The sequence below is a fragment of the Cladophialophora yegresii genome (assembly GCF_000585515.1).
Source record: "Cladophialophora yegresii CBS 114405 chromosome Unknown aczIN-supercont1.3, whole genome shotgun sequence".
In the NCBI taxonomy this organism is placed as follows: Eukaryota; Fungi; Ascomycota; class Eurotiomycetes; order Chaetothyriales; family Herpotrichiellaceae; genus Cladophialophora; species Cladophialophora yegresii.
This window is the reverse complement of record NW_006913047.1, coordinates 3,074,096-3,092,043: the sequence shown is the minus strand read 5'-3', so window position 1 is coordinate 3,092,043 and position 17,948 is coordinate 3,074,096. Positions and strand designations below refer to the sequence as shown.

At 52.6% G+C, this 17,948-nt stretch overlaps 7 protein-coding genes across 7 annotated transcripts; 1 reads left to right on the top strand and 6 right to left on the bottom strand.

Annotated features, from left to right (window-relative positions):
• Nucleotides 1-580: 580 nt before the first annotated feature.
• Nucleotides 581-2,095, bottom strand: A1O7_04858 (uncharacterized protein; the record flags this gene model as incomplete). The annotated part of the gene is made up of 2 exons (XM_007758868.1): nt 581-1,868; nt 1,923-2,095. The coding sequence occupies 2 exons, from the start codon at nt 2,093-2,095 to the stop codon at nt 581-583; spliced, it is 1,461 nt and encodes a 486-aa protein (XP_007757058.1).
• Nucleotides 2,096-2,660: 565 nt separating this feature from the next.
• On the bottom strand, nt 2,661-3,455 carry A1O7_04857 (uncharacterized protein; the record flags this gene model as incomplete). The annotated part of the gene is made up of 1 exon (XM_007758867.1): nt 2,661-3,455. The coding sequence occupies one exon, from the start codon at nt 3,453-3,455 to the stop codon at nt 2,661-2,663; it is 795 nt and encodes a 264-aa protein (XP_007757057.1).
• Nucleotides 3,456-5,734: 2,279 nt separating this feature from the next.
• On the bottom strand, nt 5,735-6,508 carry A1O7_04856 (uncharacterized protein; the record flags this gene model as incomplete). Its single annotated transcript, XM_007758866.1, has 1 exon — nt 5,735-6,508. The coding sequence occupies one exon, from the start codon at nt 6,506-6,508 to the stop codon at nt 5,735-5,737; it is 774 nt and encodes a 257-aa protein (XP_007757056.1).
• Nucleotides 6,509-7,979: 1,471 nt separating this feature from the next.
• On the bottom strand, nt 7,980-10,069 carry A1O7_04855 (hsp70-like protein; the record flags this gene model as incomplete). Its single annotated transcript, XM_007758865.1, has 3 exons — nt 7,980-9,203; nt 9,305-9,993; nt 10,054-10,069. 3 exons carry the CDS (start codon nt 10,067-10,069, stop codon nt 7,980-7,982), a joined length of 1,929 nt encoding a protein of 642 aa, XP_007757055.1.
• A 1,030-nt stretch (nt 10,070-11,099) lies between these two features.
• A1O7_04854 (uncharacterized protein) lies at nt 11,100-11,678 on the bottom strand. Its single transcript, XM_007758864.1, has one exon. The coding sequence runs from the start codon at nt 11,578-11,580 to the stop codon at nt 11,344-11,346; it is 237 nt and encodes a 78-aa protein (XP_007757054.1). The 5' UTR covers nt 11,581-11,678; the 3' UTR covers nt 11,100-11,343.
• Nucleotides 11,679-12,213: 535 nt separating this feature from the next.
• A1O7_04853 (uncharacterized protein) lies at nt 12,214-12,396 on the top strand (the record flags this gene model as incomplete). Its single annotated transcript, XM_007758863.1, has 1 exon — nt 12,214-12,396. The coding sequence occupies one exon, from the start codon at nt 12,214-12,216 to the stop codon at nt 12,394-12,396; it is 183 nt and encodes a 60-aa protein (XP_007757053.1).
• Nucleotides 12,397-13,704: 1,308 nt separating this feature from the next.
• A1O7_04852 (uncharacterized protein) lies at nt 13,705-15,975 on the bottom strand (the record flags this gene model as incomplete). The annotated part of the gene is made up of 1 exon (XM_007758862.1): nt 13,705-15,975. One exon carries the CDS (start codon nt 15,973-15,975, stop codon nt 13,705-13,707), a length of 2,271 nt encoding a protein of 756 aa, XP_007757052.1.
• Nucleotides 15,976-17,948: the final 1,973 nt, after the last annotated feature.

Below are 17,948 nucleotides of genomic sequence, written 5' to 3'. Positions count from 1 at the left end.
GAGACAGTTCGATCTTCGGGTTTCTCCGAGATTATTGTTGGGGTGCTGTTTGGTTTGAACTGATCGCTGCTCATCGGGAAGGGGACGGATGCCCACCTACACTATTGTCGGACTGAGTTGGGTGTTCTTTAGGTAGAGCAGCGGAGTATCGGGTCTTGAGACTTGAGGAGCGGGTCTCAATATGGCGGCAGTACGTCTACGCAGAGTCAAGACTGGATTAAATGACGGAGAAGGTTTGACCGGTCTTGAGCGTCGCTGCTGTGTCAAACATAGTCTGGGAGCTTTGAAAAAAAAGACTTGCTTCCTTCCAGCTAGAAAAGCGCATAGCTTTAATCCCTTCCGCATGCGATAGCCGATTGTGAATCCGGATAGGTATGCCTCCTCCTCGTCCATAGGTCGGGGATGGCGCGACGCCTGTTGTGTACGAATATCGGATAGGTTCGTGGTGATAGCTGCATCTACGTTGTCCTCAAGAGGCTGGCGTTCATGTTTCGATGCGGGTGCAATTTTCGTTCGCGCCCATTCTTGGTGGCAATTGCATAGCACGCCGGGATCATCTTGCGCTGCATAGCAGACTTCATCATGAATATGGTCGACAGATTGCCCACAGCGCCCAGCTACTATCCTGATGTTCATTGGGGTGGCTCACGGGTTCGTCATGCTGCGCCGTAAGCGTCGCAACACGACAGCGTAGAGAGTTCGTGTTCGCGCCATTGTTCACTTGAATAGCCTTCTCAAGCGCTCGCTCATAATACTGCAGACTGCGAGCTCGATCTTGTCTGACGTGGCAAATGTATCCTAGATCGGAGTATGTCTGCTGAAGGAACCGTGCTTTCTCGTCCTCGGTGTCGCACTCCGCGCAGGTCTTCAGTGTTTGGAGAAGAATAGGTTCCGCTTCGTCGATGTTCCCTTGCTGCAAGTGGTACCGTGCTACCATCTGCCGGGAAGTGATGTGAACGCCATGGGGCACGGTTGGATCCTCGGAGAGCCTGCGCGCGATGCGCAATGCGTCGTGCAGCTCCTTCCGCTGATAGTTGAGTGAGCAGATTTCGTCCTGAATCCACGCCCGTTCTTCCGGGTCGAGTCCGCTTGCTGGGCCGAACGTGTCTGAAGAAAGTCGAAGCAGAGAGGCTACCCGGCCTGCATCGGCTCCCACTTCCTCCTGCACCCACATCTCCAGTAATGGCTTGAGGGCGTGGCCTGGGTGAAGGGTGCGGGATGCCAAGGCTTGGAGGAAACCCACGATCTGGCGGCGCACGTCCGGGAAGCGACTCCAGAGAGGGTACGAGTATAGGCGCAGCAGCCGGAGGAACACCCAATACGGAGAGAGCTGGAGACAGCGCGTTGCAAGACTACACGCAAGGTTGATTTCTCTGAAGGCCTCCAACGTTCTGTTCGTCAGAAGCAGAGGGATGGCATTGTAGAAGCATTTGTTGAATAAGAGCGCGAAGGGTTCCCCTCCTGGGCTTTCGGGCGTGCTTTGATGGTGCGCGGAGTCTTGCCTGGACTTGCCGATTCCGAGAGGACACCATTTGGAGATATTCCAATCCAAGTATGACTTGGTCAGGAACAGGACTCTTTCGTCAACATTTATGGCTGGGCGCAGATTGTCGAGGTGCAGATCTAGCTGGATCTTCTCTCCTCTCGGTGGTATTCTGGGGGCTCGCCGCGATCGTTTGGCGCCTGGGGTTCTACTGAAGCGTTTGATTCTATCCCACTTAATATGCTTCCCGTGCAGCTGAGCCGAAGGGATGGCATGATGGATCGCAGGAGATTGAGTCGACGACTCTGCGACTGCTTTCTTTTCCGAGGACTTGTAGTTTTTGTATGCTTTCCACTGCGCTATGCGTCTCTTGTACGCCTTCTCTCTGCAGGAAGCGTGTCGGTGTCAGTCGTGATTGGCTGCGAGGCCGGTCACTTACGTCGCGTGAAAGTCGTACTGGACAGCTAGGAGGCGTTGAATGTCGGATAGCTTCTTCCCCTGATGTACATACAATTCGACGAATATGCCCTTGATTGAGTCCCATGCCTGAGTAGAAGGGCCTTCTGTCACAGTCACATGAGCCGGTGCCTCGTCCGAGGCTCCTTTCGCCATCGTTGCTGACACAGGAGGGAAGTCGTTTTCCAAGATTGACACACAGAGTCTCTGTATGATCAGGACTCGTACAGGTTGCCCAGAGCCGCATGCAGGAGTGGCGAATCTTTGTGCTTGCCAGGAGACGTCAGTATTCACACAAAGAGTGAAGAAGGAATGGTGTGAACCTCAGTCAGCGTAGCAGCCAAAAGAATGAAGTCGCTAATGCAGGCGCCTGCTTCCACTTGGAATGAGTCTAAACCTAATCAGGTAAGACAGAAGTCTCCTGCATACACGAGCTCAGCCTTGTTTCCCTGCAGGCGATCACTACACAGTAGAGGAAGGCTGTGGTCGTCACATCTGGTACCACAGGCAAGGGAATGTGGACGGTGCGGACAGTGAAAGACTTGGCTTCAGAAATACAAGCTATAGATTTGCATTTTGGGTTTCGACCAATCCGATACCTGGGACGAAGCACTCCTTCAGGCAGGTACTACCGTTGTGGGCGTTGCGCATAAATCACGCGGGGTCGAGAAATTCGGGCTCATGCGTGTTCCTCATCATTGAATTTCGCACTCGGCAAAGGTCAAATATGAGGCCGACCGTAAGAATCGATGTCCTGGCCCTTCGATGCAGGCTTGATCGATGGCGCGAATCGCTGTGGAAGTTGCCGACCTTCAACGTTGGCTATGATCCTGCTGAGCTCACTCGGGTTGCTGATCCCCTCCTTTCGCAATTGCTTGTCGAGCTCTTCGTAGAACCAGCCATCGCCCGACAATATGCCGACCGAGCAGGTCCACAAACGCAACTCTCGTGGATCGGCTGAGGCTGCAAAGAGTAGCTCTTTTAGCCGTGGGATTATCATCCTGCCCGCGTCGAAAACCGTGATGCCACAAACCGATATTCGTTCCATGTTGGCCTCTCGTCGTATTCGATAGAGAGCTGCAAGTGCGACGTATTTCTCAGTAATGTCTGAGGATAAATTGTAGTGATCCAGGAGCAGGCCCATGGCATGAAGGCACCTTATGGTCGCAGCTTGTCGATGTGACTGTAAGGCTTCTGGTCCTTGGATAATATCCAGAGCCGCGAGTGCTTGCCTCATCTCCGTGAGTATGGGGTACCGAGTACTCAAGCAGTCTGTCTCCCAGCTGGCCTCCGTTGGCAAGGCAAACTTCGCTTCAAGCATATCCCAACTCTTTTCATGCATGGCAAACATTGGAGGCTCCATGGTCAAAGCCGCTCGCTGGACATCCGAGTGCAGCACGTTTATGAGGTCCTCGATATGTAGTCCGTAGTTGGTATTGATGGTTTCTAGTAGGCGCACGTGGATCAGTGCAGAATCGATGTTCCGGCACCAGTTCTCGGTAAACATGAGGGCCATGACTGCCCGAGGAACCCGAGTAGGACCTGCCTGTGGTAGGCTCAGACGCAGCAGCTGCATTGCTTCTGCCTTCATCTGCAGCATAAGATTGAAAGCGTTGTCGTCGCCACAACAGCGCCATTTGACGGCTGCAATGCGTGCGAGGTAGCCATGAACTGCAAGCTCATCTTGTAAGTACGCAGAAGACGGAGGTAGCGGAATTTTTGAAACACTTAGGGCTGGCGAGAGGTGAGTCCGGTTGAAGTAAAGGAGATCACTGATCTCGGGCGTGACGGGTATAGGGAGTGTGTCAAAAGGATCTTCACTGCCACTGAGATGTTTGCCGACACAGGGAAGGTCATTGCAGGGCACCTGCAAAGTCCTCAAGACATCCAGAGCTGATGCTCGTAGTTTTAACGTTCGTTGTTGTCGCTTTAGCTTTCTGTGAGCCGCCACGTGCCTAAAGACCTGGCTTTTCGTCGATGAGTGGCCCTTAGCATCTGGCTGGCTGTCGTGATGGATCCATGAGTGAACTGGAGTCGTCAAAGCCATAGTTCCCTGCTGATGGCAAGAACGCCGCAGGGAAAGGCCCTCGTCGGATACCTATATGCCTGCCTTGTCAAAGATAGGGGCTCTTGGTTGCTTTAGGACTATCCGCAATTGCTGCTTTACGCGAAGTCAGAGCGACGGCGATATGTCTCTTAGTCACCGTCGTGGAGGCTTCCTACTGCAGAACCGTAGGCTGACAAAACCTGAAATGCTTCAAATCAAGCACGTTAGGGTTGATACTTCTGGGCTCGGATGATGCCTGGTGTCGCTTGGCGGAATGCGGCAGGAAGGTGATTGTGTTGATGATTCTAGCCAATGACACACGGTTCCGCCGGAGCTAAAACTTCAAAAGGTGGGCGATCACTGACGGTAAATCCAAAAACACGATCTTTGGTCCCTAGTGGCGAAAGTATGGATTTGTGCAAGTGCGGTATCTTGCTCAAAGGTAGAGCCCAGTTGATCCGCGTCAAGAGAATGTGGCACAGAGGCTCGGCCGAGTTTTCAGAGGCTCGGCCTTAGCACCTTGAGCATCGTCAATGCCACTTCGTATATTGAAGCCAATAGTGCGCTAGCGTGATCGGCTCCACGAATGGGACTTGCCCAAACTCTGATGCTAGACTTTTTGAAGCACAAGTTGTAGCTGTTCTGATTGGGTGAATTTCAAGGCTGCGAATACAGGAGTCTTTACGGTCGTAACCCCAAGAGTGCATGTGCAACTGTCGCCATGTTCTCTTCCGTCGGGGATATCGCCATCGAATTATCATCGTCTTGGGCATTGGGGGGTATATGCATCAAATACTGCAATATTGCCACTCGGAAGTGACCATCGGCCCTTAGCTGGCGGGCGACATGGTCACGGCCATGTCGCCGCCAAGACCTCGCGCGATAGCGTGTGTGATACGGACATTGAATGCACCGGCCACCGCAGTGGTGCTGAGTTGAATAGCACCTCGAGTTGCGAGCTCGCTGTAGGGATATCAGAAGAAAAGACAAAACCCGACCCCTGGACGAATGCCTCACGGACCTACTCTGGGCACAGTATCCTCGATCTGAACTGGGAGTCAGGGAGAATGCCTGGACGACAGAAGCCAGAATCAGGAGTTGGATCAGTTGTGCCTGGTTTTGAGGTATACCCACCTCGACAAACACTCGAACGACCATAAGGGAGCCGTAGCTGTTGATCGCGACGATGCATACCGGTACCAGTCTCCAGTGGAGCATCGTGGGCCCACACTAGACCAAGTATTAGATAGAACGAGGTTTGACGCCTTCAATGTACCTACCTGGCATGGAGATCCGATCATCCTAGGCAGGTGGAGTTTGACCAAACGCTACCTTTCAAAGAGACGGGAAATTGGGAATTTCGCTGCCAACGGCATCTGGCAGATTGGAAAGCCGATGTCCATGGGTCACAGCAGCATACTCCGCTGTTCTGGAGCACCTTCCTCGGGAAGCTACAGGGCTTCTCGAAAGTCGGCGTGCTCCAGCCTTGTCGAGAGTCGAAACGGTACAAGGTTTAGCACCGTCATACACCACGATGTATTGGGAGCTGCAGGCTGTCAGGTGGCATCATTATCGAGGTCGTAGGCGCTGAAGCCCAGCATCTGTAGAAATGATTGATCCCAGACGTCGTCCGGTATCGGATAATCCTGTCCCAGGAACTCCAAGTTGGGATTGCCTTGTGAGACGATCTCGGAAGTCGTAGACTGCTGGTGACCAGATCGCAAGTCTGGTGAGGCAGGATTGATCTTTTACAGCCAGACAGCCTTGAGATTCCGCTTTCTACGAAGATTCGCCGCCGCAATGAGAGCGCTCCAGGAAAGTGACGCGTCACCGCGGTCATCAATGTCCTCGCTGGTATCTGAGACTTGTTCTTCACCATGTCGCCAGAGGACCTCGATCACAGCAGCTGCTCGACCGGGCTCTGCAAACTGATGTGAGGTGTGCTCTTTGAGCTTAGCATGGACCATGAGCACTTTGCTCGTAGACTCGGCTTTGATATCACCTTCGCAGGCAAGATTGAGGACGAAGTATCTGAGAAGAAAGAACGTCGCATGCAGGACGCTGACTAAAGTTTGGTTAGGAAGAGCACGATGAACATCGATCAGACGCGTATCCGGAAATCGTATATTGTCGCAATAGGTGTCAATGACACGATGAGCGGCTAGCATGCCGAGCTTCTGGTATCTGCTGACGTGATCTCGGGTATCGGGTTGTCCTGTCTTTCCTAGTCCTGATTTCATTCTGAGTATGGCCAGCGTATATAGGTGGAGCTGTGTGGTTTGGAGATGGAGGGTAAGGTAGGCGTCCATGGAGCTGCGGTATCGATCAGCCACACTGTTCAACTCTTGTTCACACATCTGGACAAGCGTCTCGTATACACGATACTCAGCTTCCCCAACGAGGGAATCATGGTATTTGGCCATGCATCGTTGGACTTCAACCTCGAAGGCAAGCCTCTGCGGAATCTCGTGCTTCTCGAGATTCTCGTCCAATGCGCAGAGTTCGGTTGGGCTCCTCACCATGGGCGGTTTTCCGTGTGATATCGACAGACTGATAGCACGCACTTAGCGGCGGCCCTCCAGAGATGCCATTTGAGTACTCACACGGTTTGTGTATCAAAGCAGCTCAACCACGTTCTTAACATGGCTTGCTGGTCATCTGGCGGAAGAACAACGAATGACTGGGAGCGGCCACATACACATGATGAGAATAGCTTGGATTGTGTGAAGAGAATGAGGTGTTCGAAGGATGGTCCGCCTGAGCAAGTTCGAGTACGGCACTGTTAGTAGATTTGCCTTGCTGACATATTCTTTGTGATGATGATTCGCGACAAAGAGAATTTTCCAGAACAAGAAGTGACTCGTCTCTTGTAGCGCCCTAATAGGTATTCGCATATCGACAACCGGCCAGTGTGGATGAAGTGCGGTGAAGAACTTCCACTAGTTAGAGCCATGGCGGCATGCAAGGGTTGAAGACACAAACAGAGAGAAGAGGTCGCGGAGCTCGTGCGCCTGGAAGCGACAGTCTTCCAGACTCGCTTGTTGAAGTTGGGAATGGCCGTCGTCACCCCCAGTGTGCCAACACGGGCTGTCGAGGAACGCTTTGCCGTTGGGTACCTATGCTCTGATGGCGACCCTTGCGAGACCGCGCCTTCCACTACCGGTCCGGTCAATTGTCTTTCGTGGCTGCTAGCGCCATTCTTTGATGCGTGCAGTGATTGCTTCGGCTGTCGAAGTTCGTGCGTGATGGTACGAAGTCGTCTAACCCACTGTCAGCATGGCCACAGAGATTGGAAAATCACTCACAAACGGGCCGGCGTCCGCTTGAAGCTAGAATCGACCACACAAACAAAGTCGCGCCTCACACAACGAGCACATGGGTGGGGAAAGCTCTCGCTTGCGTCGCATAGCAGCTGGCAGAGTTAGACTTTCTGCCCGTAGCATAGGGATACGGATGTTCCAAATTTTGACTTGCTTGCACTCGGTGCATGTTTTGACAGGGCGCCTCCTCGCCATTTGGGCATGACTGGTGCATCCGTAAAGTCGTTACGAGTCCTCGTACGGAGTACAGAGTGTGGGAGTACGAGTTGGAGATTGAAACACGGGGATGGGAAGCGGTTCGTCAAGACGCACCGAAAAATCCCCTCAAGAGCCAAGCACCGAGGGTTGAAAACTTCCAAAACCACGAGTTTTACGCAAGTCAATGTCAAGAGCTCGTTTGAAAACACAACCAACAAGCAAAAATAGCACAGAAAGGCTGCAAGAACCGACGAATCTGAAGAATTAATTTCACATTGAAAGCTAATCTAGCCCCATGTCTTTCTCTGACCGTCCTTGCAGAGAAATCAACCTTGCCATCAACCCTGCGCAAGAGCGATGCAGAAAACTCTATGCCATGAAAGAGGTATCGTCATTTCCCATGTCCCATTGACAACCCAACGCCGATATGGTTTGACACCGAAAGCCGCTCATATGCTTTTGTTCGTGAAATCGTTTAGTCAACCTCCTCGACAGTTGGGCCATCGTCGCCACCGTGACCAGCACCGCCAGCACCAGGGAATCCACCAGGACCACCAGCGCCAGGGAAGCCACCGCCGGGCATTCCACCTGGCATGCCACCTTCACCACCAGAACCGTAGAACTTCATCATGATGGGGTTGGCAACACCTTCGAGCTCTTTCTGTTGTGCCTCGTACTCATCCTTGGTGGCGGTCTGGTTCTCATCGATCCAAGAGATGGTTTTGTCGATCTCGGCCTTGAGCTTCTCCTTGTCAGAGGCATCAAGCTTCTCGTCGACCTTGGAGTCGGAGAGAGTGTTCTTGAGTGAGTATGCGTATGACTCGAGACCGTTCTTCGCGGAGATACGAGCGGCTTCAGCCTCATCTTCAGCCTTGTACTTCTCGGCCTCGGACAACATGCGTTCGATCTCTTCCTTGGACAAACGACCCTTGTCATTGGTGATGACAATCTTGTTTGACTTGCCAGTACCCTTTTCGACGGCAGAGACGTTCATGATACCGTTGGCATCGAGATCGAATGTGACCTCGATCTGGGGAACACCGCGAGGGGCAGGTGGAATGCCGGAGAGCTCGAACTTGCCGAGCAGGTTGTTGTCCTTGGTACGAGCACGCTCACCTTCGTAGACTTGGATGAGCACACCGGGTTGGTTGTCAGAGAAGGTCGAGAAGGTCTCGGACTTCTTAGTGGGAATGGTGGTGTTGCGCTTGATGAGGGGTGTCATGACACCACCAGCAGTCTCGATACCGAGAGAAAGCGGCGCAACGTCGAGCAGAAGGATTTCGTTGGTCGACTTGGACGAGGTGTCACCAGACAGGATGGCAGCCTGAACAGCAGCACCGTAGGCGACAGCCTCATCGGGGTTGATTGACTTGTTGGGTTCCTTGCCATTGAAGAAATCGGAGACAAGCTTCTGGATGCGAGGAATGCGAGTGGAACCGCCGACCAAGACGATTTCGTGGACGGAAGACTTGTCGATCTTGGCATCACGGAGAACGCGCTCGACAGGCTCCATCGTGGATCGGAAGAGGTCCTGGCAGAGCTCCTCGAAACGGGCACGAGTGATCGAGGTGTAGAAGTCGATACCTTCGTATAGAGAGTCGATTTCAATGGAAGTCTGGGCGGAAGAGGAAAGAGTGCGCTTGGCACGCTCGCAGGCGGTGCGGAGACGTCGGAGTGCGCGGGCGTTGGAGCTCAAATCCTGTTAGTCAAATGTTAGTACAAAGTAGAAGCAGAGTAGGGACAAAAAAAAGCACTTGCCTTCTTATGTTTTCTTTTGAATTCGGAAACGAAGTGATTGACAAGTCGGTTGTCAAAGTCCTCACCACCCAGATGAGTGTCTCCAGCTGTGGACTTGACTTCGAAGATACCTTCTTCGATGGTCAGCAGCGACACATCGAAGGTACCACCACCGAGATCGAAGATGAGGACATTGCGCTCGCCCTCAGTCTTCTTGTCGAGACCGTAGGCAATGGCGGCAGCAGTTGGTTCGTTAATGATGCGGAGGACATTGAGACCTGCGATCAAACCTGCGTCTTTGGTGGCTTGGCGCTGAGAGTCGTTGAAGTAGGCAGGAACGGTGACGACAGCGTTGTTGACGGTGCCACCGAGGTATGACTCAGCAGTCTCTCTCATCTTCGTCAGGACCATCGACGAGATCTCTTCAGGTGTGAATTGTTTCTCCTCGCCTTTGAATTCGACTTGAATGACTGGCTTGCCTCCCTTGTCAATCACCTTGAAGGGGAAGTGCTTCATGTCGGCTTGAACTTCAGCATCAGCGAACTTTCGGCCGATCAGACGCTTCGCGTCGAAGACTGTGTTCTGAGGGTTCATCGCGACTTGGTTCTTGGCGGCATCACCAATGAGACGCTCAGTGTCGGTAAAGGCGACAAAGGAGGGGGTGGTTCGGTTGCCTTGATCGTTGGCAATGATCTCAATGCGGTCATCTCGGAAGATGCCTACGCATGAGTAGGTAGTACCTAGATCGATACCTATTGAAGGGTTGTTAGTCTGCTGCCACTGCTGCAGGTGAGGCTGCGAAGTTGACTTACCAATGGCAGGTGCCATGTTGTGTAGGAAAAGTGAGAAAATGTGAGGATGTTCGTATGGAAAGAGGCTATTGGTACAGGAAACTTTTGAGAACTTCGTTCAAGGGACGATTTATGTCTGATTTGATGATGAGGAAGGAAAGAAAACCAGTGTCTGGTCACAACATTTATGGGATTTTTGGTTGCCAAAATTTCTGCCAAGCGGATGGCGGGATGCTGTGGCCGAAGGCTTTAGAACCCCTTCGAACGTGGTGGAATCAGTGTGATTGTTCTGGCTTTGAAGCTCCGGCCCATGCTGGAACGTGCTAGGCCAGTCAAGCACCTGTCGGGAAGGCCTGGAATCATGCAATTAACCCTCCATGAACAGTCTTTCCACTTCGCCGCCATTGTCTTCACTATTGGTGACAGACTAAGAATTGCGATACAAGCTTGTGGTGAGGCTGCAGCGAAGCTTCCACAGCCGTCTCGCATACGCCTGGTTACGTCATAAGGCTTTCAAAAAATTTCGACGAGGCTGAAGTCATTGTTGGGGCAATCAATGCGGGGCATCCGCCGACAGCACATCTACAGCTGTAGCCCACGCCAGACAGCAGAATATCGTTACTGTATGATCTCAAGTGTAGTCTCCATCCTGCCATTACACCAGATGAGCACAGTCATGCTGCAGGTGCCCACCGATCGTCCGTTTTTTAAACACAGTACTAGTATCACCATCGTCTCAAGTGCCACACAGATGGTGTCATGCAGCTTGATCAACAGTCACAGTCCGCAGTCTTATCGATGAATGAGATCTTACACCACCGGTAGAAACCCCAGAGGCAGTTCGGAAAACACTGCTAGACGCAGAGCTTCTTGAAAGGCTTCTACCAAGGTTATCCTCATTATTTGTGCTTTCGCTTGTCTCGTTCGTCCCTCGGTGCTCCTGTCTGGTCGATTCTCTCCGCCGCTGCAACCATGGTCTGAAGTTAACTGGTAAGGGGAAAAAACATCAGCGACACCCTATCAGCAACACAAGGAGATGAATGGCACTTGCAGTATCCACCACAAGCGAAAACTCCCAACCACAAAATAAGTTCTGATCCGTATATAATCATTCCCAGGATGTCCAAACTCGGCTGGAAAAACACCGAGATGAGTGAGGTAAGGTCGCCCATTGCATCGATGCCAACGAAGAGGAACGAAATGCCCCTGACCGTTCTCTCCTTGTAGATGTCCCAATAATGCCTCAAAACACCTGCACACAGAAAACATGCAGACAACACGGCCATGAAGGTAATTGGCCACTCTATGTGGTCACTCCTTGCACGTCTCAGTGCAAATATTAGGCCACACTCGACACCTCCCATGAGGGCAGCCACCGGTGTGACAACAGCCAGGGACTTGGTGAGCGGCCACTTGTTCCCATAATATTTGCACTGCATCCAAGTGATCAAGCTCAGAAAGGTCAGTATCTGCGGTTGAACGCGCAAAGCAATGTTGAAGTTCTCGACAATGTTGTACACCCCTAATGGAACACCCGCGCATGCCCATAGAAGCATCATCGTCGGCTGCAGACCGGTGGTATCATGCCGTCGATAGTTGATGACAATCTGCGGAATGAGCTGCGGGGATCGGACGTGAGCTTGCTCTGCCACCTTGCGATGTCTCAGAGTAGCCTACCTGAACAGACCAGCAAATTGCCCCTGTTACACCGAGGACATTGGCGGCTATGGGTACGTCCATCCTGCTCCAGCGAGACTTTCCGCGTTGCTCCCAGATTACAGGCACTGCGATCGTAGAGTTTGCTTCGGGCCGCCGTTCGGCGTAGCAAAAACATTAACAGGGAATATTTGCAGTGTAGCACGGCCTCACACTGTAGGCTTCTTATCTGCTGCTACGAGGAGCCATTAAGTCACGGCCAGCTACTGTGTACGGAGTACCTCGCACGGCTCGCAACCCATCTCAAAAGAGGCTTAGCCTCAATTTCGAGGTTCTTGGCGCTTCAGTCGCGTCCGTGGCAACGCTAGTGGCTGCGCATTGCGGCTCTGAAAGATGTCAATTGACAGCTCAATTGTTCTTTGCTCTGTGTCAATCCCCTAACCACTCAGTTTCGCCAGTTTCCTCCTTTCCCACTGGCATTTTTTATACTTGCGACTCTTCTCATAAATCACTGCCACCTTGATCATGGCCGCGAACGGCGAAACAGTGCCCCAGGGCACCAGCGAGGTAGCCGATGTTGGTAAAGGGAAGGGCAAGGCGACCGAGCCAGCGGAAATCACCATGGAGGATGACGATGATGAAGAAGAGTCCGCAGAGGAAGAAGAGGTACAGTCCAATAGAAACTCTCGCCTGGCACGCCAATACTGACTCTGTACCTCTCTTGCAGCACGCCGAACCTGAAGAAGGTACATTTGTCCTCCCCTTGAGCCAAGCATCACTCCGCTGGTCGCTTTCATTGTCGCGCATATGAGGCTCACCGCCTGCTCTACGATATTTAGCTTAGGTTGTATTGAAATCACGGGCTAACTCGCATTTAGATGACGAAATGGATGAGATCGATCTAGACAACATTGTCGAAGGGCGCACCCGTCGCAAGCAGATCAACTGGGCCGAAGCCGCCGAGAAGTCAAAGGACGCAGGCGACGAGTTGGATGACGACGAAGATGACGAGGACGACGACTTTGAGGCACCTGACGATGAGGACGAGGAGATGAAAGGTTGAACAGACCAGCCAAGCGGGACATGCGCTCTCTGGCGGAAGATGCATAGACTAGAGGAACGAGTGCCGTGGGCGCCGGGGGTCTATGATACTGCGTCTTGATCGTTAGTATTCGGGTTCTGGATATCTCAATCCACCGCTCACGCATTTCGTCTCAGCACGACCACGGTCACGAAGGCTCCGCATTACCTTGACCAAGGCGCATCTTTATCACATCACTTCGGGGAGCATTGTGTACCAAGGGTCCATCAAGGAAAAAGGCGTCTCGGAGACATAGTGACATGCATGGGAACGCAGGTCTGGGGGAGCGACACAAAATATTGCTTGCCTGCACGGAATGAGATACGCTTGCTGATCCGCTACGTCGCAAAATCGGACGGAGCTGAAGCAATCCAAAGGACAGTTGACAAGTTGACAACTGCAATGACTTCTCTCTATGACTCCCGCTTCCACTTCACACGGATCCGTCGGGTTCGAGAACCAAACTAGTCTGGCGAAAGTCGTGACCCGACTTATAGCGAGGCGAATGAAGCTCAAAGTCTTGAATGCGAGTACAATGCCGGTTTGTGCGCCGCAGCGATGGGCCAATGTCCAGTACATGCCTGGTCGACAGCTTGGGAGACGCATCAAAGCCTGAGCGCTGCATTCGGGAGCTACTAAACATCCTTCGAGTTTCTTCTTTCATGGAGACGGGACTCGACCAGCTAGCTCAGCTCATGGAAAATTGAGCCAAGGGTCAGTCTAAAGTCATTCAGTTCATTCACACATCCACATGTGCCCACAGCCACGACTTCTGCTCATACAGCATGAAGCGTCGCCGACACCACGCAGCGGACTGGAGATCTCCAGGCTGATCCCGCGGCCCTTACGTTGCGCTCAATATTGCCAGTTTGACTAGGAAGTCCAACGTGCGCTCTTTTATGTTGAGGAGATTCCAATCACGTTCTTCTGCTTCCTCAGACCTCCCCACTTGCCAACCCCCTGCGGACCCCATTTCTGGTGCTCGGATTCTTTGCCACGCTTCTCCCAACACCCCTCGACACCTCTGCCTTTGATGTGGCACGTTCCTTCCGCCTCGCCGTGCAGGCTTCACACGACCAAAATTTCAATATATATGTCATCGTCTCGTCCTCGATCCTAGCCGAGGCGGCGACTCTCTCCTTCGCTTTTCGCAATGTGGGCAAAGCGAGGACGCATTCTCGGTGATACCTTTGAGAGGGTGTCGTGCACCTGGGGTCTTGGCAGAAAATGACGACCTTGCGCTTGGGTCTGGGTTTGACGACTGTGCTGCAAATAGGACATACCAACTTTGGCGAGGGGTTTTGCGCTTGCTCCTGCGCTTGTCCGGCCAGTTGCTGAACCGTCGTTGCAGGAGGTGGCATCGCAGTCCCGTACCGTGGAGTCGTCCCTGCGGCGGTAGGTTCCCCCGTCGTCGTAGGAAAAGGATCTAGTGGATCGTCCGCAAAGATCAGCTCATTCACATCCACGACTACATTATTGTCAATCACGTCGCGCTCCTTCAGTCTCTCTAGGAAGTCGAAGAAGCAGGGCAAGAGTTCATCGCCGCCGGAATTCCTCAACCACTGCTTATGTTTCCTGGCAAACCTGATGAGCGAGTTGGAAAGATAGGCCGGATGCTCGAGTTGCTCTTCCATGCGATGGCGGTCCCACCGCTTGGCCAGTTCACGTTCATAGAGGGACCAGTTCCCCTTTTCCGCGATCAGGTCGAGACGTTCCATCTGCATGGCGATCTGCCACTCGTTGTCGATCTCGTCGTCCGATTCAGAGCGCGGGTCTTCGTCAGGTGAGACAGGTCGGTTAGAAACTGACGTGTACATATACTCGGGCTGGTCATCGGCACCTCGTGTCTCGAGGGTAATGGGCTTGATCTTCTTGCGGTCGGGACGGCGGAAATTAGGAACACTGTCCGCAAGCGGATACCCTGTGGTCGGTCTGCTGGAAGGTTGGAGCTTCATTGGAGCGGCTCCGCCTAACCAGCTGAGGTCTCCGGACATGAAGGCTCGGAGGTCGAATGGTGAGGTTGGCGCTACCCACGACAGCTCTCCATTATCTGGTCCTTTCTTTACAGTAGGCCGTCTGGGTAGATCCACTCTGATGTGAACTTGAGACACCTCGTTCGTGGCTGGATCTGTACGAGGCTTCACTGCAAAGGTGTACTGCGCGTGCATGGTCGTGAGGTGAAATTGTAGTTCTTCCAAATTGCGACACAGTGTCGTCGTGCATACTGGACATCGGTAGCCCCTGATCGTGGCATTCCGGAATTCCTGCGCCACGTCTTCCCTCTGCGCAAGCCTACTGGAGAAGCTGTAGCATACTTCTGGCTGTGTCTGTGGAACTGGCTTGAGAAGTGACTTCTCCTGCATGAATGCCATCAGGGGTTCCAGGTGTTCATTTTTGGCCTTCCCAGGAGAATGAATGCCATTAGGCTGATCTCTGAGGAAAGAACCAAGATCCAGTCCTCTGCTCTGCTTTTCAACGCGTCCGGCATCAGCTTTTTGCCACGCTGATATCACTTGTAGACCATATTTCGTCCTATACGTCCTCCCCTCGTGTAAGAAGAACACGCTGAGCGGGACATTGATATCTGGAGGAGTTGGAAGGTGTGTATATCGAGCCACAATGGCACCTTGCAGCTCCTCAGATCCGTCCTTCTTGATATCGTGACCAAAGTGATCTCCGTCACTTTTACCCAGAATGGGCATCGGTGGCCAGCGACTGCCAGCTTTGCAAGGAATGATCTTGAACTCCAGAAAATATTTGTCTATAATCTCCAGGGCCGAGACGTCTTTCGTGGTGACAGGGACACGGATCTCTGCTGCCTGAATAATAAAAGGCTTGTCGAGCTCGATATCCACGAAGTGGCCATGGACACCATTATCTGCTCCGGTCACGTAGCAGTAGTTTGACTTTGAGGTAAGTGGTACTGCGGCAAACCCATCTCGGTTGTCCCAGATTGTCAAATGACATAAACACCGCACCGACTCGCGTTTTTGCCGCTTAGCAGGTCTCTCACCGTCGGCGAGAGAATTTGCCTTGAAGTTGAGCTTCTTGCGGATATTACTCAAATCAAGTATGAGCTCAGCGCCAGCTTGCTGGTAGACTCTGTCTATAATTTCTTGGAATCTGGAACTCCGTCGTCTGCTGCTCTCTTGCATCTTATCCCTCGACTGGGGCGCTTGTTGAACCGTCGTCATCGCGGTGCCCATGGTTGAAGCCTGAGCCGGGGCGGTAATAAGATGCGCCGAAGAGAGCGCTCCGTTTGTTGCAGCACGATTCACCACCTGATCTGACCCAACAACTCTTGAGTTACTCCTTCCCAACGCGTCGCCGGTGTTGTGAAGATTTGCAGCAGGTAAGGGCCGCGCAGCTCTAGAAGGGTCGACTCTGAGCCGTCTCTCGTGATGTGCTAGGACGCGCGAAATATTCCTTTGTAAGAAGAGATGCTGCCGGCTCTTTTGCCGCTCTAGCGCCCAGGTGAAGTTCCCGACCAGATTTAGAGTAAATAATTTGTGCCTCTGTGATGTGCTGGGATGATTGGCAAACCCGTTCTCCATGCTGCGCGGCTTAGGCCAACACGCTGTATGTCTCCCCCAAGCCCATGGTCAGTGGCACAACAGGTTGCGGAGCCTTCTTAGCTTTACGTGACGGTCAAGTGAAATGACAATGATCGAGCCGGAATTCACTCGTGCAGCATCCCTGCGGTCAGGACCGTATTCGGAGTGAGGGCACAAGAATGACGGGAACCCGTAAGAACATCTCCCAAAGTTCCCTTGTTTCAACGCGCATTCCCCATGCTGACCGAACTTTATTGGGAGGTGCGCGCGGGCGCCATTGGTGTGGTAGAAAAGTGAGACGCCCAGCACCGTGACGCGTTATTCTAAAGACACGGTTCAAGCATCAACTGCCTAATGACTATGAGCTGAGCGGCGACCGAGCGCTAATCGAAGGAGATAAACAAGGTGTCTGACTGGGCATTTTGCGGCTGGTGAAGTCTTCTGCTCCGACTTGCGTCTTGTCTACTGGAAGGTGATTGGCAATACCGACGTCTGAGTCACTGCTCGAGTACAGTCCTTTTCCTCCAGTACTCTTCCGCTGGTTGGATTCTTCACATCCTCACATGTACGTCCACACCCGCATTTCTCGTATTTCCTAGCATAGTAAGCATTGACCTTGAGCTGTCACAAGCTATTAACCAAGCGAAACCCTGAGTCATGGGTCCTATATTGAATGAAGTGTCGAACTTGATTTCAGCCGACAGTGGAAATAGGAGGTGGTTAACTTTGGATTTACTGGTTATCTTAGCCAATTGGTGGAAAACTGAATCAAGGTGGTTGCCAAAGAAGTGAAGGCAAACTGAGGCGGAGGTAAGGCTATGTCAGCAGCTCAACTCAGGACAGCGAGGACGTCGTCAGCGCCGGCACATCTCACAGGGACATCTGGTAAACCTCAAACTCGCATTATATTGGCTGGCGATGGTAGACGATTGAGCTACAACCATGCCCTTCTCGGGGTCTCATGATCCCCTCCAGTCCAGCGCCTACAACCAGAGGAACAGATGTGAAAGTCCGATTCGACTAGGTGGTTACCAGATCGCTGCCTAACAAGTACTGCTTAGGTCGTGAGGGCGGCAACTGGGTACGCCGTCGGCTGTAGACCAGCGTGATCTTCTCAAGAGTTTTGCAAACTCCCGCTCGCGACGAAGTTGAGAATATCATTCTGCTGTTGCAATTCGAGACACAAGCACGGGACAATGTTGTGGTGACGGAACCGACGACACACAGGTGCCAGGCGAAGCGGGAAACAGGTCAGCTCTGCCAGAGCTGCGAGTTGGGAGCCCCTGCCTTTCTTCGGAACCTCTTGAAGAGCCACAGCAAAACCGCTCCCTCCAGACTGGTCACTGGTCAGCGGGCATGTCTGTTATGCGCTAGGCAGCCGCGGAGAGGCGCTACATATCGCAACACCGAGGAAAGCAATGACTTTGGCTCGCTTATGGCGAGGAGCATCACCATAGGGTAGGTCGGTTCTTGACCAATCCGTTAATCCTGGAGTGATGCCATACGCAGGGGTCGCTTCCTGAGCCTTGAGCCGCCTAGGGACTGTTGCACTTAGAACCTTGGTCCTCAAGACTTTCCGCTTCAGTCCATCAACACTCATAGATACATCTTTGGTAGCTGCAGAG